The 25,135-nt window shown below is 44.2% G+C and overlaps 1 protein-coding gene across 1 annotated transcript; it reads right to left on the reverse strand.

Annotated features, from left to right (window-relative positions):
- Nucleotides 1-872: 872 nt before the first annotated feature.
- Nucleotides 873-6,703, reverse strand: LOC119317752 (potassium transporter 25-like). Its single transcript, XM_037592249.1, has 9 exons — nucleotides 6,161-6,703; nucleotides 5,537-6,023; nucleotides 5,392-5,445; nucleotides 4,936-5,196; nucleotides 4,780-4,832; nucleotides 2,961-3,084; nucleotides 2,596-2,850; nucleotides 2,051-2,457; nucleotides 873-1,903 (listed from the first exon to the last, which is right to left on the reverse strand). The coding sequence occupies exons 1-9, from the start codon at nucleotides 6,200-6,202 to the stop codon at nucleotides 1,277-1,279; spliced, it is 2,310 nt and encodes a 769-aa protein (XP_037448146.1). The 5' UTR covers nucleotides 6,203-6,703; the 3' UTR covers nucleotides 873-1,276.
- Between the last annotated feature and the right edge of the window lie 18,432 nt (nucleotides 6,704-25,135).

A 25,135-nucleotide genomic window follows, 5' to 3' on the forward strand; every position in this document is an offset into this window, starting at 1 on the left:
GGGCGTGGGGGGCAAACCTCAATTTCTTTTGCGTCGTACTTTTGTATGATGGCCATAGCTACATATCAACGATGGTATACATCAATGTGTTACCGTTAGAAGGTAAAATGTCAAAAGGTGTCTGTGCTAATTATAACTATCTTCACAATAGTATATGCAGTTTGTGGTTCGTTATTTTATCTCTTCTGCAGGCTGCAGCCCAGCTGCAACTCCTAAAGGTTGGTGCAGACACTCAAAAGCTCTTCCTAGAGCAGTAGAGATGTCTGTCTCTGCAGCACATCACTCGGTGGATCTAGATGTGTAGATTTACAACCTTCAACTATTCATGGGCACACTACTTTTACTATGAGTTCCTCTCATATATTGAACACTATTTCCCATCAATAGGCATTCAGGCTCTCTTTCATAAGTTTCTTTGTAGATCCTACTTGGCTGCCTAATAGCCTTCTGATACCATCATTCTACTTTCTACACTAGTGCCAAAAAGGTAAATGACTGCTATATAATTACATTTCCATTTGGCACCCAAGATACTCATGATTCTACTATCATTTGTCAGGAATGTGTAGTTTGGACATTGACACATTCTTCAAGGTAAAACTTTGACCATCATTTCAAATAAAAAATCAAGATATGGTGCTTCGAAGAATATTAGTACTCCCTCCGTAAAGAATAGTGATCTAAACGCTGAGGGAGTACAAAATAACTTTTGTATGGATCTAGAAATGATTGTGACCCATGCAGACTTCCAGTTCCACCAGTAAAAAAGGAACAAGAAGAAGAACATCAACAGCCAACAGATCAAGGAAGCCAAAACAAAGGCCAACTTAACCCAAGGCTTGACAGGCACCCACCCGTTGCCGAGGCACAACTGCTAATTCTTGCGAGTATGCTGCCGGTGCATTGCAATATTAGTCACAGGTAATAAGAAAATAAAGTTTCTAAACATAAACATTTCTATCTTTCTGCTCACTTACAAACTTACAGTTGCACCAGTAAAGCAACATGAACACCAACAGACCAAGGAAACCAAACACAAGGGCCGGCCAACTCAACAAAAGGCTTTTGACACCTGATAGACAAAAATGCACTTAATGCAGGGCTCTCCAAGGATCTGCTGCTGCCTGTTTGTTAGCCTAGCCCATGGCGTGCTCCAGCATCTACTGCCGTTTCTCGCGTTAGCATTGTCGGCGACGAGAGGGGATATATACAGACGGAGAAACAACACTTGATCTGATCTCTCTAGCTTCACTTTCACACAGCCGGCTACGTACTATCACACCTGGTAGACCATTCCTACCTCCAGGGTGGAAGCATGGGGTATGTTGGCGGCGTAGGACGGGCCGCGGCTGTTCCTCCTCAGGAACTCGTAGAAGAAGTTGATCACGATCCGCTTCACGAAGCTAGACCCGCTCTTGGCCTTCATGTGGGAGTGGCCCAGAATGAAGGACATGCCAGCCTCCCTTGCGTCCATCAGGTCCTGCAGCTCGCTCCGCACCTCGGCGTCCACCTGGGCGCTCTTTGGCAGCACAAACCTCGCTTTCTTTCGCTGTGGTGCCAGAGTCTGTTGGTTTATCTCCTTGTTAGGGGATGCCGGCCCATCAACTTCACCAGCACCGTCCTCCTCCCACAATGGAATGGCACCGCTGCTAATGGAGGAGAGTTTCTCGCTGCCTTCCACAAAGCCATTCTGGTCAGACCCCCCACTGCGAATGAACTCCGCTATGCTGTTGATTAGCTCCTTCTCAAATTCTAGGTCATCCTGCTGCACATCACGGTACCCATATCTGACAATGACCCTGTATAGCCTGTACTCTTTCGGACCAATGCGACCCACCAGAAATCTCTCTTCTGGTTCAACATGTGGCACTGGAACTGATTTAACACAGAGAAAGACCAGTACCTGATCAAAAATATAATCTGTAAGCACTCTACAAGCTTCCGAGGTACAATTCAGAAAAACTGTTATATAAGTTGGTCCACAAACATGTTGATGAAATAGAAGGATGCAAGCTGAAACAAAAAAACATATGGTAAGGTGCGTCCATACCTGGTGAAATGCTGGCAGATTTGTTACGAAATGGGAGAAAATGGCTGGAATTCCCGACATAAGCTCTGTATGTATCAGCCCAATGCCTCGAACACGAACAATTCCCAGTGAAGGGCCGAGGTTCAGTAACCAGTTTACTGAAACCTTGTTTTGAACATCAAACTCGTACTTCTTTATTGTGCCATAGTGCCACACAGACATGACCACCATAAATATGAAGGAAAGGGTAATAGGGACCCAGGCACCTTCATGAAACTTGCCAAGGGAAGCTGAGAAGTACATTACTTCGATTGAGCCAAAGAAAATCAGGAAACCAAGGGCAATGAAGATACTTTTGTTCCAGACAAGCACGATAACCAATGACATTAAACAAGTGGTGACAAGCATAACCGTTATGACCGCAAGACCTTGTATAAAGAAAGTTGGAGGGTTAGGACTGCCGCAATTATGAAATCATTTCAGTACATGAAAATACAAAAAGAAAATAGCATCTGCATTTCTTGGTGTCCATAGGAAAGAACTGTCATCATATTAACTCGTCTCACCTTGTGCGTTCGCCAAGTGCTTTGTGTTATTGAAGCCAATAGTAACAGCCAGACACAGTATCATCAGGATCCAATTGATCTCAGGTATGTATATCTGACCATGCACCGTAGAGGATGTGTGCACGATCTTTACACCAGGGAAGCAACTTAGTGCAGAGCACTGCTTGATAATTGAGAAGGTACCAGTAATAATCGCTTGGCTTCCGACTACAGATGCTAGGATAGCGATCACTAGAACAGGCCATCTGAGTTTTTCTAGAAGGACAGTTGTATACATCAATGCTCGAAAATGCGCAAATCTTATACTAGTCAATTATTTTACCAGCAATAATTAAAATAACAAAAGGCACACCCAAAAAGGATACCTGGTACTGAAACATAGAACCCAATATGATAGCTATTCTCAAAGCTGTGGTGTTGAGAGATATAGGCAGCCTGTCCCATATAAGCCAGAACAAGAGCTGGATAAACCACTGATATGAACGCAATCTGATTGAAGCAAAAACATTGAGATAAGTAATTGATGATAATCCGGATTTTAGATTAAGAATTGTGAGTACCACATGGATACTAAAAGCTGGAACTCTGTAGAAGGTAATGTGAAATATAGGAGTAACAAGGATACAATAGTCCTATATACTGAGTCACAACTGATTTATTTCTCAAAATAAACAATAGACTAAAGTTGTGTCTCCTAAATCAGAGGGAAAAACAAAGATCACCAGGTATCTTGCAAGTAAAGATATACATCTGTACAAGATTAAACTACCGATTGACCTTTTAAGGAGATCAGTTCATTAGTATTGCCATTCAAATGGAATCTGCACACCTATGCAGAAAACAATATACTAGAGAGATGGTTGCTATCAAATACGATTTTTACTGAACAAGTACTTGACAGCTATCTAAACAGTTACTAACTAAAGCCTGAAGGAAGGAAAGAACAAATGGTAGGTGGACCAAACAAGGGGATAAACTTAAGGACAATTAGAAGAAAAAGAAGGATAAATCACTTTTAGATTTTAGCACAATTCTATTATAGTACAAATATATACATATGTGATCCACGTATATAAAGGATAAAGGATGCAACAATAATTTCTAATACCGCTATTTTAGCACAAATGGTAGCATAACTTCTATTTCAGCATAACTTCTATTACAGTACAAATATTACAACATCCCTCCAGTATATAACACCGCTAGATTTGAAACTCTCCTCGGGAATTTTTTAATAGAATTATGTGAACTTATCACAACTTAGATAATATCAAAAAAAAGATATGACTACAATAATACTCCTTCCGTTCATAATTATAAGATGTTCTAACTTCTTTTCTCAATCGGATGTATATAGACACGTTTTAGTGTGTTTGTTCAATCATTTCAGTCCGTATTTAGTCCATATTGAACTATCCAAAACATCTTATATTTGTGGACGAAGGGAGTATTAAATAAGGTCATCAACCATAGTGACACAAGTAAGAAATGTGAAACATGGTGTGCAATACCTTGTACTTTGAAAAGAGGGATTGTAAATAGTAATTAGTAGGGTGCAGAAAACAATATACTCAAGAGACGGTTGCTATCAAGTACGATGTTTACTGAACAAGTACTTGACAGCTATCTATAACAGTTACTCCCTAAAGCCTAAAGGAAGGAAGGAACAAATGTTAGGTGGACCAAACAAGGGGATAAAATTATGGACAATTAGAAGAAAAAAAGGATATCACTTAGATTTTAGCGCAACTTTTTTTAATAGAAATTATGTGAACTTATCACAACTTTAGTAACATTAAAAATGATATGACTACAATAATATTATTTTATATCTATATAACGTATCGACACACAAATAAGGTCATCAACCATAGTAACAAGTAAGAAATGCGAAACATGTTGTGCAATACCTCGTACTTTGAAAAGAGGGGATGTAAATAGTAAATTAGTAATTAGTAGGGTGTTATCAAGGGATTAATTGTGTGTTTCAGATGTTCAACTTAATCACTTGAGCCTCCGATTGGATGGATGGTTTGCGTCACCCTAACTTGTATATATGGTAGGACTTTATTTTCCTCTTTGAATTGACTCATGCAAGTAATTACTGAATGGTGTATTCAGAATTAAATCGGGAAGTTCGTATTTGGCAAATTGACAGAAGGGGTATCACCGAAACAGTCGTACCTGAATTGATCGTTGCGAGAAATGTCCAAGATCTGCATACATAGCTTCCGAGCCTGCAGGTAACAGCACTTCAAATAAGTCTGTGTTCTTGTGTGTAGGACAATCCCTCAACAGAGTCACAGCTAAGCAGTAGGCAACAGCCTACCTTATCCATACCTGTTACACAGAGAAGGATTCCACCCAGTGACAGCCAGCCACCTTTTTGGGTCTTCTTGAGAAACTGATACATGTAGTAGGGCGAAAGGGCTCGATACACATGGTGGTTCCAGTGGATGATGTTGTAGAGCCCGATCATGCTTATGCAGAGAAGCCAAATGCAGACGATTGGCGCAAAGATAAACCCAACTCTGTGCGTGCCATAGTGTTGCAGAGCAAACAAGCATACGAGTATCGCGCACGTCACCGGAAGCCCTACATCTGCACATTGGCACGCACGCCACATTAAGCATCCATATGCATGGTCCTCCAATCAAACATAGCAAGTTAGTAGTGCTGGTCGAATGCTCAAATGATAAACCAGCTCAATGGGAAGGAGTAGCAAGTAAAATCAAGCATTGGTAATCTAGCAATAGTAGATAGAAACGGCTGAAAGAAGAAACGGACTGGACCTACATTTGTGTTGCGCCTTCTCCATTGATAGCTCGAGCCCCGAGACCGCGGAGAACACTGAAAAGGGTTGGAGGAAGCGCGTCGCCCGCGTCAGAGGGCCAAGAGACCGATTGAACGAGATGGGAGGGAGTGGGGTGAAGCAACAAACCGGAGAGCGCAGGGGTGAGCACGCCGTCGCCGATGAGCATACACGTCCCGAGCAGCGCGAAGAAGAGCAGGAGCCTCTGCAGCACCCTGTACCTCTCCAGCACCGTCCTGGCCCTGGAGACGGCGCCGCGACGGCTGGCGGCGGCGTCCTTGTCGTCCGCCATGAGGTCGTCGCTGTTGCCGCCGCCGGGCAGGAGGCCGGCCCGCACGTGGCGGCAGATGAGGGAGTAGAGCGCGAAGGTGCCGCCCTCGCCGCCGTCGTTGGCGCGGAGCACGATGCAGACGTACTTGAGGAGGGAGATGAGGGTGAGCGTCCAGAAGACGAAGGAGAGGACGCCGTAGATCTCCTCGTTGCCCGCCGTGTGCGTGATGTCGTCGCCGGCGAAGGCGCTCTTGAAGACGTAGAGCGGCGACGTGGCCACGTCGCCGTACGCCACCCCGAGGCTCTGGTACGCCAGCAGCAGCACCGCGGCCCACGACTCCCCCCGCTTCCGCCGCGCAGCAGCAAGAAGAAGAAGAAGCAGCAAAACCCGTCAGCACACACACACACACACACACAAAAACAAAGCCGCCCGAGCGAAGCTCCGGCGCCGAATCCAAGAAACCAGAGCGCTCGCTCGCTCACCTTCCGCGGCGCCCCCGCGCCGTGCGCGAGCTCCAGATCCATGCCTCGCTCGCCTCCACAAAAACCACCCGCGCCTCAATGCGCCGCGGCGCCCATGGGAGCACCCGCACTCCAAGTCACCGGAGGAAGACGGACGGACGATTCCCGCCCGGCAAACCGCACCGCGGGGCACACGGCAGGATTTATCGCCTTGGACGCTTGCGGGAGAATCCTCCTCCTCCTCCGACGCGCACTCGCCGTCTCCAACCAGCTTTGCTCCTCCTCCGAGCCAAGGAGACGGGGGAAGACGGAAGCGGCAGCGGCGGCGGGTGCTTTTCTTTTGCCGCTCCGAGAAGGCCGCGACGAGTCAAACAAAACAAGTGAGCGGAACAGGGTTGGGCGGAGAGACTGGAGAGCAGAGCCCGAGTGACCAGCCAACCAACCAAGCGGAGGCAAGGCAAGAGGAAGAAGATAGGGACTACTAGTAGTAGTAGATGCGGGATGGCGCGGCGGTGGGCTCCTTCCCCTCGCTCCGGCTGGGGCGAATTTTTTTATGTGGAGGTCGGGCGACGCGGAGCGGATCCTTGTAGCTGCGGAAGGTGGCAGGAAGGGAGGGCGGACGGATCGATCGGAGCGCGCACGTGCGGTGCCGTCGGGCGGGACGGGACGCGTGGGGCGCGATACGTGGTCGCGGCTTTTGTATCTCGTCTGCGACCATCGTCTATCCATTGTGCGTGGCTTTTAACGCCGGGGCATGTGCTTTTCGCTTTAGTCGGTGAACAGCGGATTACACATGTTGTTAGGGTGGAGCGGGAATCTGCTTATACTCCACTTATTACACTCTGGTGGTCGTATCGTGGTGTTCAAGGATCACGGGAAGAAGGTGGCGGGCGAGCGGGTGGGTGAGCGAGCGAGCGGGCGAGCGGGTGGGTGAGCGAGCGAGCGAGCGAGCGATGCTGCATGGCACGGCATCGGACTCTTTGGCTGGCGTGCAGGGACGGGAAATATATGGTTACAAATGGCGTCTCTTCTTGGACTGCATGGTTAGAGGATGGTATAGAAAAATTGTGGAAGGGATGAGCACGTTGACTGGTAAAAGACGGGATGCGGAGGAGGAGGATGAGGAGGATGGTCCGCGGAGGACTCGAGAAGTTTCTGGGGTTAAACTCTGGGTTTAATGTTATGTACTTTCGTTCGTCTATAAAAGGTGTATATCGGTTACATGAATTTCATAATAGAAGGGCGTTACGAGCCCGTTTCGGGGTGGACTGCCAAAAATGGCCCCCTCCCCGTTTTCACGTTCTCTTATCCTAAGAAAAGTTGCTTCACACGCTGACTCTCCTAGCCACATTTCGCCCCTTCATTCTCCGCGTTTGGCGATGTTCACATACGGGTGTGGCTAGCTCCCATCTAGATGAGAGCTAAATATATTGTATCTAACTCTTACACCATTTGATGTCACGTGGAGAACGCGATTGAAAAATTGTGGAAGGGATGAGCCCATTGAATCGTAAAAGAGGGGATGCAAAGAAGGAGGAGGGTCGGCAGAGGACTCGAGAATTAAACTCTACTAGGTTTAGTGTTATGTACTTTTGGCCATCTACAAAAGTCGTACATCGGTTACATGAATTCCATGAAGGAAGGGCGTTATGAGCCCATTTTTGGGTGGACTGCCAAAAATGACTCCGCCTTCCGTTTTTGCGTCCTCTTATCCTGAGAAAAGTTGCTTCACACACTGACTCTCCTAGCCACAGCTCGCCCCTTCATTCTCCACATTTGGCGATGTTCACATACGGGTGTGGCTATCTCTTATCTAGATGAGAGTTAACTATGCCGCATCTAACTCCTCCACCATTTTAATAGCACATGCATTTTTCTTTTAACTTTTAACTTGAATATTCAGAAGGTATAGGAGTTAGATGTGACTTTGTTAAGTCTCATCTAGATGACATAAATGATGAGCGAAAATCACTGGAATTGAGGAGAGGTATGACATCGACTTGCGTTACCGGGGGTAGAAATAAGAGTTTTTCATTTGATCACACGTTGTTTGGTCTACGTGCAGAAAAGCTTCATGTTTTTTTTTCAAACGGGTGAAGTATGTTTTGCTCAAAATGATTATCCTCCTAGTGAACGACAATACTTCCATCAACATTGACGTGCTTGTGGTGACTTCACTTGTCTTATAACTCTAAGATTTTAATGGCTATCCTCCTAGTGAACGACAATACTTCTGTCAGCAATGACGTGTTGTCATTACTTCACCAATCTCGGAGCTCTCTAACTCTAGCCATGAACGCTTGTTTGTGTGAAAGTGTATGTGCATTTACATTACTTGGTGTATAAAAAGAAATATAAAAATTCGAATGGATTATAGTTATAATTCTACTTATCAAGCAACCAACGTAGGTAACCTTTAAGACATACACTTTACTAAAATTCCCTCCATATCCTTGGAAGCCTCTTTCCTATTGGAAATAATAGGCATTGGCCTATGTATTTTCGCATTAAAGAGAAAGCAACGTGTGTGGAGAACATGTGGGATTTAGTCTGATACTGCCAATGAATTTCTCCACATACTGTGGATTCAGGTGATTGAAGGTATGCCATTCTCTTGATGAGGTTCATGGGAAGCAACCTATAAATTCGGAGAAACAAATAGAAAGTGGTGGGAGAGACGAAAGGGTATTGTATTGGACTTCTCAGAGAAAAAATAATGAAAACTGAACTCAAACTTGCCATTTATGAGTTGAAGGGCATATAGATACATTCCACAAGAAAAGTGATCCAAAGAGCTTTGTACAAAAAATCTGAATATTTCATTTTCAAAATTTCTATATAAAACCATGCAATCCAAAGAGACCACCATCTGAGAATACAATCATAGAACCATCTAGCTAATATGAATTTACAATTAGGGAAATACCCCAATGGTGAAATTGACGCTAAGATACATTCCATGGGGAAGTGATCCAAAAAGCTTTGTAGGTAAAATCTCATTTTCCAAATTTCTATAAAAAAAATCATGCAATCCAAAGAGACCCTTATCTGAGAGTCCCTATACACCCATCGGGCCATCTAGCTAAAACATAATTTACAATTAGGGCAACACACCATTGGTAAAATTGAAGCTAAAAGTAAGTACTCTTTTTCAAGATGCCTCTCGCGCCGATCTCGCATGCATGGTGAAAGACCTGCTTGAGAGTTAATTCCAGATTACGCGCATGCACTGTTTGGAATTAAATTCCCTTGAACAACAGGGGTTAATACCGGGTTGCACGCATGCATCTTTGGAATTAAATTCCCTCGAACAACGGGAGTTAGTACCGGATTGCACGCATGCATCTTTGGAATTAAATTCCCTTGAATAAAGATGGGATATACATCGGCATAATAAGAACGGGCACCGGTTGTTTGGCCTAATAACCCTGGACGGAGAAAGTTGCTACATCTCTCATTGTCCTTTGGTTTGTAAGTTCATATGAGGTGACGTAAATGATTATGATCATCTTTATTTATGAAATTTATTCTTCCATGCACTGGTGTTATCTTGTTGGATGGTGCATTTATAGATGCAAAGTGGATATCTATTCTTAAGTCTTATCTTGACTTGGCTATGATACCCGGACAATAGAAGAAACAATGTGCATTAGATGGAGTGAACCAAGAGTATGAATAGCATGAGTGACTCAAAGGATAAAAGCACTATTGTATGTTGGTACATTTTTTGATCGCCTTAATAAAGGTAAAGTGGAAGAAGTTCATTATATCATTATCACTGTGGATGGTAGATTGTATTTCGGCAAGTATGCCACCGAACTTAATGCAAGGTCTTTTAGTTTGTACATAATATCATAGGTATTAGGAACCATACATGAAGTAAAAGCCAAGTGATTTCTGGGATGTAGGTGATTTTTGATGGAATTATGTTGTAAACATATATATGGTTCGAGGTCTTATATTTATATCCATGCTTAATATTATGAAACATCATGCGTATGAGAGATGATACTAGTAAAACTATGAAATGCAACCATATTTTACACATAAGAAACAACTTTAAGATTAATATGCACTTTTATTTCTAGCCTTTTATTAGTACAAAGATACTTATATTGTCATTATCTTATAATAACCGTGAAACTATGCAACTATTGTAATTAACAAGTGCACTAGGTGTATTGTGGACATATGAAGTTGTCTAATATTTATTCCACGGTTATTTGATGGGGGGAAACCAAACACCCTTTATCTCTCGTGGGTTGAGAACCTTATCTCACTCACTTGGGAGGAAAATTTGTTGTTGTCTATGATAACCCACAAGTATATGGGATCGCAACAGTTTTCGAGGATAGAGTATTCAACCCAAACTTATTGATTCGACACAAGGGGAGCCAAAGAATATTCTCAAGTATTAACAGTTGAGTTGTCAATTCAACCGCACCTGAAAGACTTAATATCTACAGTAAAGTATTTAGTAGCAAAGTAATATGATAGTAGCGGTAACGGTAGCAAAAGTAACAGTAACAGTTTTGTAGTGATTGTAACAATGGCAACGGAAAAGTAACTAAGCAAAGCACAATATGTGAAAAGCTTGTAGGCAATGAATCAGTGATGGATAATTATGTCTGATGTGATTCCTCATGCAACAGTTATTAGATAGGGTGACACAGAACTAGCTCCAGTTCATCAATATAATGTAGGCATGTATTCTGAATATAGTCATACGTGCTTATGGAAAAGAACTTGCATGACATCTTTTGTCCTACCCTCCCGTGGCAGCGGGGTCCTATTGAAAACTAAGGGATATTAATGCCTCCTTTTAATAGAGTACTAGACCAAAGCATTAACACTTCGTGAATACATGAACTCCTCAAACTACGGTCATCACCGGTAAGTATCCCGATTATTGTCATTTCGGGGTTAACGGATCATAACACATAATAGGTGACTATAGACTTGCAAGATAGGATCAAGAACTCACATATATCCATGAAAACATAATAGGTTCAGATCTGAAATCATGTCACTCGGGCCCTAGTGACAAGCATTAAGCATAGCAAAGTCATAGCAACATCAATCTCAGAACATAATGTATACTAGGGATCAAACCCTAACAAAACTAACTCGATTACATGATAAATCTCATCCAACCGATCACCGTCCCGCAAGCCTACGATGGAATTACTCACGCACGGCGGTGAGCATCATGAAATTGGTGATGGAGGAAGGTTGATGATGACGATGGCGATGGATTCCCCTCTCCGGAGCCCCGGACGGACTCCAGATCAGCCCTCCCGAGAGAGATTAGGGCTTGGCGGCGGCTCCGTATCGTAAAACGCGATGAATCATTCTCTCTGATTTTTTGTCTCCCTGAACGTGAATATATAGAGTTGGAGTTGAGGTCGGTGGAGCACCAGGGGGCCCACGAGGCAGGGGGTGCGCCCAGTGGGGGTAGGCGCGCCCCCACCCCCGTGGACAGGGTGTGGGGCCCCTGGCCTTGATTCTTTCGCCAGTATTTTTCATATATTCTAAAAATATTCTTCGTTGATTTTCAGGTCATTCCGAGAACTTTTATTTCTGCACAAAAATAACACCATGGCAATTCTGCTGAAAATAGTGTCAGTCAGGGTTAGTTCCATTCAAATCATGCAAGTTAGAATCCAAAACAAGGGCAAAAGTGTTCGGAAAAGTAGATACGATGGAGATGTATCCAGTGGCGGAGCCACCGTTGTATCGTTGGGTGCGGTTGAACCCAACGAAACCTGGTAGCTACGTACGTATCGGCAGGTACTTTGTACGCCTGAACCCAGTAAAAAGATTAGACTGACCCCATCAATCTCGTGAACTGCCTTGGTGGATAGGCTAAAAGGGCCCAAAGGCCCATAAGTAAATTGCCTCGGTGCCCACAACTACGCAGGTCCGCTCTCTCCATCGTGAACTGTACTCGTACGATTCCTAGGCAGCCGCCGCCACTACTTTACTCGTCCAATTCACCAATTCACCTCTGGCCTCTCTCCTCTCGATCTCTTCTGTTCGTTCATCGATCCATCATCGGACCCCAGCGGCAAGCCGTCAATTTAATTCCATATTGAAGGTACAGACTAGTGAGATCGCACGGTCACACCTTTCCTCTTGTGTATGTTCTGTCTAGCATAATACTCTAGTATGACAATATTTTTGCCCTAGTTTGCTAATGTAAATCACGGATTTTGATTGATCTAGACCATGGAACAATATTTTTCAAAGACAAATCGATCACCACATCAAGACAAAGATGCAGACATGTTAAGATGACCTGTTAGATGTAGGCAAAATTCATCAAATATGCCATTGCGAGTAGTCTTCTCACACCTTGGAGAAATTAATTTATATCAGTTGCCTAATGATCCGACGGATTGGCAGAGAATTTCGTAATACACAACTAAACCCCAGGAGCAAGTTGAGATTACACGCAAATATTTAACTGCAGGAATTAGAAGCCACCGGCTAAGTTTGATTATCACAGAAAAATTTGAAGATACTCAACGGTGATTTAATGATGTCAAAGAAAAACCGCGCAATAAAATGGGTAACTTGCTATGGGAAGAAATACATGTTTTCTACCATTGGTAATGATTCAGTGTTTGGTCTTTTTAAGATAATGAGACAAATAAAAAGGAGACACTCTAAAATATGAGCAACTTTCCTTTTTTTTCTTGGCTCGATGGTACTTATATTAAACTGGTCAAACTAACTTATCTTGTTTTTACTCTTTTCAGAAAGACGAGGAGCTACACCAGAGCTATGAAATTATTTCGGTACTACTTTATTTATAGTATCTGAACAAGTGGTTTTAGAATTTCATCCAACTGGTATGTTTTATACTCTTCAACTATTATTAACATAACAAAATATGTAGTACGCACTATCATTTTTCTATTTGTTCTATTATTTTGGGTGCTGTAAAATGGAGTAAAAATAGCTTTTACGCTTAACTAATTCGTATCAAATCCTCACTAGTCAACAAGTGAACCCAATGACTAAATTTTCTGACTCCGCCCCTGGATGTATCAACTCCCCCAAGCTTAAACCTTTGCTTGTCCTCAAGCAATTCAATTGATAAGCTGAAAGTGATAAAGAAAAACTTTTACAAACTCTGTTTGCTCTTGTTGTTGTAAATATGTAAAGCTAACATTCAAGTTTTCAGCAAAGATTATGAACTAACCATATTCACAATAACATTTAGGTCTCATGTTTACTCATATCAATGACATAATCAACTAGCGGGCAATAATAATAAATCTCGGATGACAACACTTTCTCAAAACAATCATAATATGATATAACAAGATGGTATCTCGCTAGCTCTTTCTGAGACCGCAAAACATAAATGCAGAGCACCTCTGGAGATCAAGGGCTGACTGGAAATTGTAATTCATGGTAAAAGGGATCCAGTCAAGTCATACTCAATGTAAACTAATAATAAGACATGCAAATGACAGTGGTGCTCTCCAACTTGTGATTTTTAATAGGAGGATGATGACTCAACATAAAAGTAAATAGATAGACCCTTCTCAGAGGGAAGCAGGGATTTGTAGAGGTGCCAGAGCTCGATTTTGAAATAGAGATGAATAATATTTTGAGTTGTATACTTTCATTGTCAACATAACAACCTAGAGATCTCGATATCTTCAATGCTACAGACATTATAGGCGGTTCCCAAGCAGAATGGTAAACTTTATACTCCCCCACCACCAACAAGCATCAATGCATGGCTTGCCCGAAACAACGGATGCCTCCAACTAATAACAATCCTGGGGGAGTTTTGTTTGCAATTATTTTGATTTGATTTGAGCATGGGGCTGGACATCCCGGTGACCAGCCATTTTCTCGTGAGTGAGTAGCGGTGTCCACTCCCCTTGAGAATAACCCGCCTAGCATGGAAGATACAAACAATCCTAGTTGATACATGAGCTATTCGAGCATACAAAACAGAATTTCATTTGAAGGTTTAGAGTTTGGCACATACAAATTTACTTGGAATGGCAGGTAGATACTGATGAGGCTATGTACTGTCAGGACCCCGATCCTAAGTCACACCGATCTAGCATGTAACACATCATATCACTTTGCGACCTCACGCACGGTATTCCCACGGGTGCCACCTTACCTGGCCCGGGACCGTTTGCGCCTTTTGGCTCACGTATATGATAGTGTCGCTAGCATCCATATGACAAAGAACCCGGGCTGACATGGCTAGTCGTGAACCCAAAGTGGCACTAACTTACAGGGACAGGCATCCATGACCCAGCATCGAACGTGTCGGTCATCAGCGAGTGAATCCAGGCTGTAGCACTGGGCTAGCAGGACTCCGGTGAACCGGGCTATAGCGGGCTAACAGGACTCCGGTATTCATCGCGTGACATTTCCCCGAAGGGACAGACACAGGAACAAAGAAGGACACATGCCGGCCAGCCTAGGTGTTCCGGAGCAGTAGCAAGCTACCATGGCTCAGTGGAAACACTAGGAGACATTTCCTGGTAAGAGAGGCTACTAAGGATAAACAACTAGATAGCCAGATCCCACACATACCAAGCATTTCAATAACATACACACAATATGCTCGATATGTGCAAATACAACATGGCATCACAACATGACTCTACGACTCAAGTATTTATTCATTAGGCTCCGAGGAGCGAGAAATTACAAACATGAGTCTCATGACCCAACATTCAGAGCATACAAATCAAAACACAAGCGGAAGCTATCATGTCTGAGTACAGACATCTATAAATGAAAAAGGCTGAAAGCCTGACTATCTACCAGATCCTGCCGAGGGTACAAGACCGTAGCTGAGGTAACAAGCTAAACGTCGAAGACCACGCGGAATTACTAGTGAGACTGAAGTCTCTTTGCAAAAACATAAAATAGGCAAACGTGAGTACAAATGTACCCAGCAAGACTTACATCAGAACTAACTACATATGCATCATTATCTACAAGGGGATGGTGGGGTTTAACTGCAGCAGGCCAGCTTTGACTCGGTGGCTAACCTGAACTACGACTGCAATGTAACTCTTTTGAGGTGGCGCACACGAGTCCACATATTCACCATATCAATACACCACTATGGATCTGCTCCCGTCTCCCTACGAGAACGCCATCCATAGCACTCACGCTTATCTTGCGCATTTTAGAGTATCCACTTTCACTTGTCTATGAACTGATATAAGCAACCCAGAAGTCCTTTTCCGCGGACACGACTATTCGAATAGATCATGTTAACCCTGCAGGGGTGTACTTCTTCATACATGTTTCCACCACTTAGCGTCTGCACACGACATGTGCTCGGCAGACTTCAAGCGAAAGCCGACGTGGGTGTAGACCACGACCTACCTAAACACTCAAGTCTCTAGTCCAGGTTTATCGCCTATTCGGGTTCCATCCATGAGGAGATCCGGCCGGAGTTTCGCTCACAGCCCCAAACGATGTGAACAGGGTTCCCGAGACACCAAACGGGCGCCCGGTACACCGTGCCACGTGCCTACCGCATCACAGCCCACCCCTCCGGTCAGCGCTGCCCACGGCCTCCAGCATACTACAAACACCAGAAACTACTTGCAACTCCTGGACAGAGGACAAGGGTGAATAAGAAGTCGAGCGGGGTCATATTTCAGGGCCCAATGTATGGTAGTAGCTGAATCATGGATCACAAACACAGAGCTCAGTTCCTGAGGACGGCTTCAATGAGACAACCCACCATGTACTCCTACATGGCCTCTCACCGACACCTTTTACCAAATCGTGTTCACACAGTTAGCTCACACACAGTAGGACATGTTCACACTCCTCTGATTCATCCCCGATGAATCAGACCTGACTCATCTCTAAGCAGTAGCAGGCATGACAAACAAACATGAATGAGTAGGCACAACAGGGCTCAAACAACTCCTACTCATGCTAGTGGGTTTCATCTATTTACTATGGAATGACATGTCATGCAAAGGATAAAGGGGTTCAGCTACCGCAGCAAGTAACAGATGAATCGTTGTTGTCCTAATGCAGTAAAAGAGAGCAGGAGCGAGAGAGTAGGATTGTATCGGAATGAACAAGGGGGTTTTGCTTGCCTGGCACTTCTGAAGATAACATTGAGTCTTCATCAGTGTCAACGATCACATCGTCGGTACAACGTCTACCGAGGGGGAACAACACCGGCAAACACAGAAGAAACACAATCAATGCAATGCACAATATGATGCATGCTATGACATGGCAATATGAATGTGTTTTGGGCTAATGCACCTAGCTATGATTTAAATGAAGTTGGTTTGAATACATGATTCAAAATCCAACTCCATATATGATTATTTAAATGCCCTTTATTTGTTTTGTCCAAAACAGAGGACAAATATTGTTCAAACATGCATGAAAATGGTACAGATGGATTCCTTGAATTTTTCTGATAATTTTTCATATATAAATTATTTAATTTGGAGTTACGGTTGAATTTCTATGATTTTTAGAAGTTTTGGACATTTTCTGAAAATAATAAATCATTTAAGATTTATTTAAATTCCAGAAAGGAATTATTGCGTTGGCATGACCTCATAGTGACGTCAGCAGGTCAACGGGCGGCCCAGGTCAAACCTGACGTGTGGGGTCCACACGTCAGTGACACAACTAACTAACCGTGTTAACTAGTGTTAGGTTAAGCACTAATCTAGGTTAATTAGCACTAACTAAACCTAACTAATAACTAACAGGGATGGGTCCACATGTCAGCGACTAAGTGGGTTAACTAAAAGTTAATTAGCACTAAGCTAAATTAGCAGTGCTCTGGTCCCACCTGTCATTGACCCAGGGGAGGTCAAACCCCTGGTCAAACGAGTCTATCCCGCCGGCGTTGAGTCGCCGGCGAGGCCGAGGCGGCGGAGGCCTTCGGGTTTCTTGCTCCGGCGACCAAACGGACGGAGGAGGGGCTCTACGGATAGCTGGAAGAGCGCCGCGTCTTCCTGTGTGAGCGGAAGAGGCTAAGACGGCCCGAGCTCGCCGGAACGGAGCTCGCGGCGGTGGCCGGAGTTCGGGTGTGGACGGGGTCGATGCTACGGGGCACTAGGGAATAAATTGGCAGGTGCTACGTGCTCCTGGGGGTTCGCCGAGCACGGTGACGCGCTTAGGTGCGGGCTGCGGTGGCCCTGGCCACGGCGGCAAGGAACCACGGCGGCGGTGAGCTCTCCGCTCCGGTGGATATTGGCGTTAGCGGGAGAAAAAGTGCCAGGGGAGGGAGGGGATCGACGCAGCAGCTCACAGCGGATCGAACGAAGGGGTTGGTGAGCTCGGGGGCGTCCTCGTTGCTGCGAGTCGAGCGGCGGCGATCTCCGGCCATGGCGATGAAGACGGTGGTGATGGCGGCGTTGCAGCGCGTCCGTGGCATCGTGGCTTGTCGAGGAGGTCGGGGACGTCGAGACGAAGCTCGCAGGCACAGCGAGGGGTCGAGGGGGAGGCGGTGGCCGTGGCGTTACAGTGGCGCGGCTGCGGCTGCGCTCGGGCTCGAGAGGGAGAGGGAGCAGAAGAGGGGGAAGAGTTCGGGAGAGAGTGAGAGAGCGGTCAGGGCTGCGTGGCGTCGTCCGGGGCGTTCCAGGGCGACGAGGAGGTAGCCAGGCAGGCAGGGAGGAGCTGGCGCGGCTCGCCTGCGCGCCGGGCACGCAGCTGCTTCGGGGCGAGGGGAGGAAGACGACGGAGGGGCTGCAGTGGTGGGCTGGGCCGGCTGGGGCGCCAGATGGGCTGCAGGTGAGTTAGGTAGGTTTCCGTTCTTTTTTTTATTATCTGCTATCTGTTTTTAGTTAATATTCTGCCACTGTTTTGAATTCAAACAAATTCAAACAATGTCAAAAACTCCTCTGAATATTTTTATTTGCTAGATGGACTTTTCCAAAAGCTCATAAAATATTTCAAGGGTATTTGAAATTATATTCTAATTATGTGAATATAATTCAAATTCAAATAGCTAATGATTTAAATTCAAAGTCCCAAAAATAAATCCTTTTAAAATGTTCATTATTTTTGGTTTGGATCAAAACCGTTGCCAAAAATATTAAACATCTAAGAAGAGCATTTTGGAACAATGAATGCGATTTTAGGGTTTTTGCCCTTCTTTTACTTAAGTTTTTGAGGCTTCCAAATTTCCTCAGTTCAAGTTTCAAAAATTTAAACATGATGCAAACACTAGGCAGCACCAGAAGCTAGGGATGTGACAACTCACCCCCACTAAACAAGAATCTCGTCTCGAGATTCAAGCGTAGGGTAAGATGAAGGGGAAACGCAAACTAGTATAATCTTCACGATCCAGGGTGCACTTCAAATGGACGTTGATTCAATCACCATCTTTGTCTTGTCGTCTTGCTCTAAGAACTTCAACTAACATGACAAGAAGAGGAAAGGAAAACTCTAGAAGAATCTATCTTCTCGAAGATCGAACAACTCAGGATTAACTCTCGGGATGAGACATAGCAACATCTCTTGAGCTGAGAGACGAAGCACACCTCTAGTGGAAAGGAGTGGAACAAATGACGGAGGTTACCAGGTAGACTACAATTCCACACTCAACAGGGTGGTAACGATTGTCAACGTAGCGAGGAGTTGAGTTGCCATGATACCTCAGCGAGACATCCTGGAGGGGGGGGGTGATTCGTAGATATATCCCCTTAAGTGGCAAAAAGAATTACCTTTGATTCAGGATCATTGAAACTCTTTATACCAGCTTAAGGCAAATCACAATCGATCATTTGGAGGAGGTCGGTAGAATGGCATACTCGGACTTGGATGATGTGGATTACCTTGTTGAAGACAACGTAATGGATGAATTTGCTTACCACCGGAAATGGAAGAGACCCATGGTAGAATGGCACAGTGGCGGTGCAAGCTGGGAACAAAATGCAAATGCTGGGAATGATTCTGGTAACTGGGGAAGAACCCAACAATAGAGAGTGAATTCACTGTTTGAAAAGGTCATAGCATTGCCGAGGAAACTGAGAGGAATCCCAGTTAGTGCCGATGATAACACGTAGCGCTTGTGCGTGCTCTCAAGAACTTGAGCATTTCCATAATCATCAGGGTTTTACCAACATCCATGACAAGGGTGCTGACAACACAACATACTACCATGATGAATAGCGATGGACGATGCAGATGCAAAAGAAGATAACACCTTCCCAGATTTCACCTTGGCGAGGCCAAGGGGACGAAATCTGGATGATCGACCGAGAGACATTTAGCACTCCGCTTCTAATGTTCTCCTTGATGTACTAGCGTATCCCATTCCTTGAAATGGTCTGGTATCTAGAACATCAGGTAAAGGTTGGACTTCGGAAACACAAAAATCCATAAGGAACAACTACTAGAATAAGTTCTACGAGATCCTTATGGGGAGGTGGCCAACTTCCTCAATCAAGATATTATAATAACAGGTCTTCCGGCGGGGTGTGTTGGCCACGACATCCACTTTACCGGTTATCGCGAGACCAATATTATAGTTCTTGGGAAATGTTCCAACCCATCATATCTGCCTGAGATTCAGATCTGGTTGGTGTCAGGATATTCCAGACTCATCGAGTCTAGGAAGAAAAATGAAAGTTTGCAACACAAATCGACGAGATGACGTTGCAAGATTCTCGGGAAATGAATTACGATAGCAAGCTCCAAAACATGAGCTGGTTCTGCTACAACATGTGAACATGTTGTCCAGGACAAGCATGACCACAAAGTAGTCTTATAATAAAACACTACCGAGTTCAGGAGGGGGAACCATCATCGAGGATATCGAAGTTTTGTACAAATCCGTCTGGTACCTTCGGGACTAGCACTTAGAACTTATTAACCTTGAACAAAACAATCAGTGGCTTGGTGTGCTAGGGACACATATAGAATGGAGGTTGCAAGTCTCCAAACCACAAAATACTTCGCACGTATGCATGACTGATTTGGGATGATTCCAAAGGAAACAACATTGACTTTCTCGAGTCCACGGCAGCAACTTGCATCAAATGCACATGAACTAGAGGAAGTCACTTCTTACATCCGAACATATGCTTCATGAGCTAGCATGAACAAATGCTTTCAAAAGTTTCCAACACTAGCTTAATGTTCAGCAAAATTATGGAGAAGACAAGGATGTTGTTGATGGGCTCAACAACAATTCATCCAGATTCCCATGGAGATGGAATTCTATAACTATGTGAACAAGGTGATAGTATTGGTCAGACCCAAGGATGTAATGGTGTATGCTCGAGGGGTCAACCACGAGTAAGACAACATTACGAACATTGTTGGTTCTGATTTGATTTGAGGATAACCCATACTCAAATCAAAGTTTTGGCAAGACAATAGATCCAATAATTTACCACGACTCAAGGAAGATATCATCTACCTTCAACACATAGACACACACACACAAGATATCCCTTAACATGAACTAAGTCAGACAAGCTTTTATCTTCCAACTCTCCAAGTTGTTGTCTAGCTCAACCAACTAGCTCAGGAATATCCAACACAGATTCTTGGAGAAGGAGTGATTTATAAGAAAACCAACTTGGTCACGAACTCAACATAGCGGCCGGATGACAACCTGGTAATACTTCCGAGAAGATATTCGGAAAATCACGAACCACCGTTATGTTACTAAGCTTGAGAACAATCTTGCTTTTCAGGGCAATACGATATAATCAAACAAGCAAGGATTGACACTATCCTAACTCATTGATTGAAAAGTGCACCAGGAATAAGGACTAGGTAGCACGATCAATCTTAGAATGATGACTCAATAATCAGCACGCTAAGAATGAGGTTGTTGTCCATTTAACTACCAAGCAACGGAGTTGCTAGCAGTATTGATTTCACACACCATGATTCACTTGTCGGCATTCCGGTTACAATAACACAGGAACCGAGGAATGAACAATGATGGCAAGAAGTATCACTGCACCAAGAATTCATAGGATGGTGTGCAATTCCCATGATAATCTTAATATAAAGATGGTAACACTCCAGGGTGGAACAGAACAAAAACTGGATTAGTATTTTGATCTGCGGAGTACAACTGCTAAGACCCAACCCTGGATATGGATGAGGTACTGGAGTTTGTTTCTCCTAGTCATTCCGGAATAGAATGGCTTGACGGACCACAAGAGTAATAGGTATCGATGAACGAATGCACGCATACTCTTGACTATCAAATGATAGACAGGGGTTAGAATACAACTAAGAGGGACAAATCAAAGAACATATAATTTTCTGAGTTATGGATGCATAGATTAGTATGTCGAACCAAGTTCAACATGTTTTTTTCCGGATAAGCCATGCAGAGAGGTAGGACTGGCAGAGTCACAATTTATGAATGGAGAACTCCTCAAGAGTACTCTAATTGTGATCTATTGATCCAATAAACATCTGCCAGAATGGTTCATAGTATTTGGAAGAAGGAAAATACCATGGACCTCGAGGACTAATGCAAAAGTTACTAATTTCCTAAAGGAACTAGCAAACACTATCAACATGAAGTAAGTAGAGTGAATCTCGGGTTCAAAACCCAGGAATAGAATACCTACTACTAAGTAGCATCACGGAATGCTTTCGAGAATAAAGGCCAGAATCATCACACTGGGACACAAATCATGGCTAGATTACTAGGTGACTCCCCAAAACACCTAGGGTCATAATAATAGCTCCAACATATATGTCAAGGCAATAAATTACCTCAACGCACCGGTTAGTGTGCTTATTCTGACCATAAAGGACATCAGGAACGGAAAGAAAGGAATTGCAAATGCATCAGACTATTTAGAAACCTGGGATGACTCGGACAGCATAACGGCTGTAAATGCTCAGAAAAGATTTGAGACATTCACAAAAATGGTGGCATAACCACTCAGAAGCACAATATCAAGGTTTCGAGATCAACAGTTAACATACAGAAGTCGTAGGAACTGAACTCAAGCTTAAATCCAACAATCTTATAAATCTACGGATTAGTAACACGTGATCCTGATAGAAAGAAGAGATAGCCTAGTTCCTTAACCCCGCAGGAAAGATAAGATGACTCAGATCAGAAGGCATAAGGTATAAGGAGTAAAAAGAGCCTTACGTTCCATCCCACAATCAATTCCCTTATATAACTAAAGAATTTCTAGACTCAACTTCGACCAGTTTGGCTTGGTAATCCTACAGGCAATCAAGCTCTGATACCAAAGCTGTCAGGACCCCGATCCTAAGTCACACCGATCTAGCATGTAACACATCATATCACTTTGCGGCCTCACGCACGGTATTCCCACGGGTGCCACCTTACCTGGCCCGGGACCGTTTGCGCCTTTTGGCTCACGTATATGATAGTGTCGCTAGCATCCATATGACAAAGAACCCGGGCTGACATGGCTAGTCGTGAACCCAAAGTGGCACTAACTTACAGGGACAGGCACCCATGACCCAGCATCGAACGTGTCGGCCATCAGCGAGTGAATCCAGGCTGTAGCACTGGGCTAGCAGGACTCCGGTGAACCGGGCTGTAGCGGGCTAACAGGACTCCGGTATTCATCGCGTGACATTTCCCCGAAGGGACAGACACAGGAACAAAGAAGGACACATGCTGGCCAGCCTAAGTGTTCCGGAGCAGTAGCAAGCTACCATGGCTCAGTGGAAACACTAGGAGACATTTCCCGGTAAGAGAGGCTACTAAGGATAAACAACTAGATAGCCATATCCCACACATACCAAGCATTTCAATAACATACACACAATATGCTCGATATGTGCAAATACAACATGGCATCACAACATGACTCTACGACTCAAGTATTTATTCATTAGGCTCCGAGGAGCGAGAAATTACAAACATGAGTCTCATGACCCAACATTCAGAGCATACAAATCAAAACACAAGCGGAAGCTATCATGTCTGAGTACAGACATCTATAAATGAAAAAGGCTGAAAGCCTGACTATCTACCAGATCCTGCCGAGGGTACAAGACCGTAGCTGAGGTAACAAGCTAAACGTCGAAGACCACGCGGAATTACTAGTGAGACTGAAGTCTCTCTGCAAAAACATAAAATAGGCAAACGTGAGTACAAATGTACCCAGCAAGACTTACATCAGAACTAACTACATATGCATCATTATCAACAAGGGGATGGTGGGGTTTAACTACAGCAAGCCAGCTTTGACTCGGTGGCTAACCTGAACTACGACTGCAATGTAACTCTTTTGAGGTGGCGCACACGAGTCCACATATTCACCATATCAATACACCACTATGGATCTGCTCCCGTCTCCCTACGAGAACACCATCCATAGCACTCACGCTTATCTTGTGCATTTTAGAGTATCCACTTTCACTTGTCTATGAACTGATATAAGCAACCCAGAAGTCCTTTTCCGCGGACACGGCTATTCGAATAGATCATGTTAACCCTGCAGGGGTGTACTTCTTCATACATGTTTCCACCACTTAGCGTCTGCACACGACATGTGCTCGGCAGACTTCAAGCGAAAGCCGACGTGGGTGTAGACCACGACCTACCTAAACACTCAAGTCTCTAGTCCAGGTTTATCGCCTATTCGGGTTCCATCCATGAGGAGATCCGGCCGGAGTTTCGCTCACAGCCCCAAACGATGTGAATAGGGTTCCCGAGACACCAAACGGGCGCCCGGTACACCGTGCCACGTGCCTACCGCATCACAGCCCACCCCTCCGGTCAGCGCTGCCCACGGCCTCCAGCATACTACAAACACCAGAAACTACTTGCAACTCCTGGACAGAGGACAAGGGTGAATAAGAAGTCGAGCGGGGTCATATTTCAGGGCCCAATGTATGGTAGTAGCTGAATCATGGATCACAAACACAGAGCTCAGTTCCTGAGGACGGCTTCAATGAGACAACCCACCATGTACTCCTACATGGCCTCTCACCGACACCTTTTACCAAATCGTGTTCACACACTTAGCTCACACACAGTAGGACATGTTCACACTCCTCTGATTCATCCCCGATGAATCAGACCTGACTCAACTCTAAGCAGTAGCAGGCATGACAAACAAACATGAATGAGTAGGCACAACAGGGCTCAAACAACTCCTACTCATGCTAGTGGGTTTCATCTATTTACTGTGGAATGACAGGTCATGCAAAGGATAAAGGGGTTCAGCTACCGCAGCAAGTAACAGATGAATCGTTGTTGTCCTAATGCAGTAAAAGAGAGCAGGAGCGAGAGAGTAGGATTGTATAGGAATGAACAAGGGGGTTTTGCTTGCCTGGCACTTCTGAAGATAACATTGAGTCTTCATCAGTGTCAACGATCACATCGTCGGTACAACGTCTACCGAGGGGGAACAACACCGGCAAACACAGAAGAAACACAATCAATGCAATGCACAATATGATGCATGCTATGACATGGCAATATGAATGTGTTTTGGGCTAATGCACCTAGCTATGATTTAAATGAAGTTGGTTTGAATACATGATTCAAAATCCAACTCCATATATATTATTTAAATGCCCTTTATTTGTTTTGTCCAAAACAGAGGACAAATATTGTTCAAACATGCATGAAAATGGTACAGATGGATTCCTTGAATTTTTCTGATAATTTTTCATATATAAATTATTTAATTTGGAGTTACGGTTGAATTTCTATGATTTTTAGAAGTTTTGGACATTTTCTGAAAATAATAAATCATTTAAGATTTATTTAAATTCCAGAAAGGAATTATTGCGTTGGCATGACCTCATAGTGACGTCAGCAGGTCAACGGGTGGCCCAGGTCAAACCTGACGTGTGGGGTCCACACGTCAGTGACACAACTAACTAACCGTGTTAACTAGTGTTAGGTTAAGCACTAATCTAGGTTAATTAGCACTAACTAAACCTAACTAATAACTAACAGGGATGGGTCCACATGTCAGCGACTAAGTGGGTTAACTAAAAGTTAATTAGCACTAAGCTAAATTAGCAGTGCTC

This window comes from Triticum dicoccoides, chromosome 6A, assembly GCF_002162155.2.
Source record: "Triticum dicoccoides isolate Atlit2015 ecotype Zavitan chromosome 6A, WEW_v2.0, whole genome shotgun sequence".
Classification (NCBI taxonomy): Eukaryota; Viridiplantae; Streptophyta; class Magnoliopsida; order Poales; family Poaceae; genus Triticum; species Triticum dicoccoides.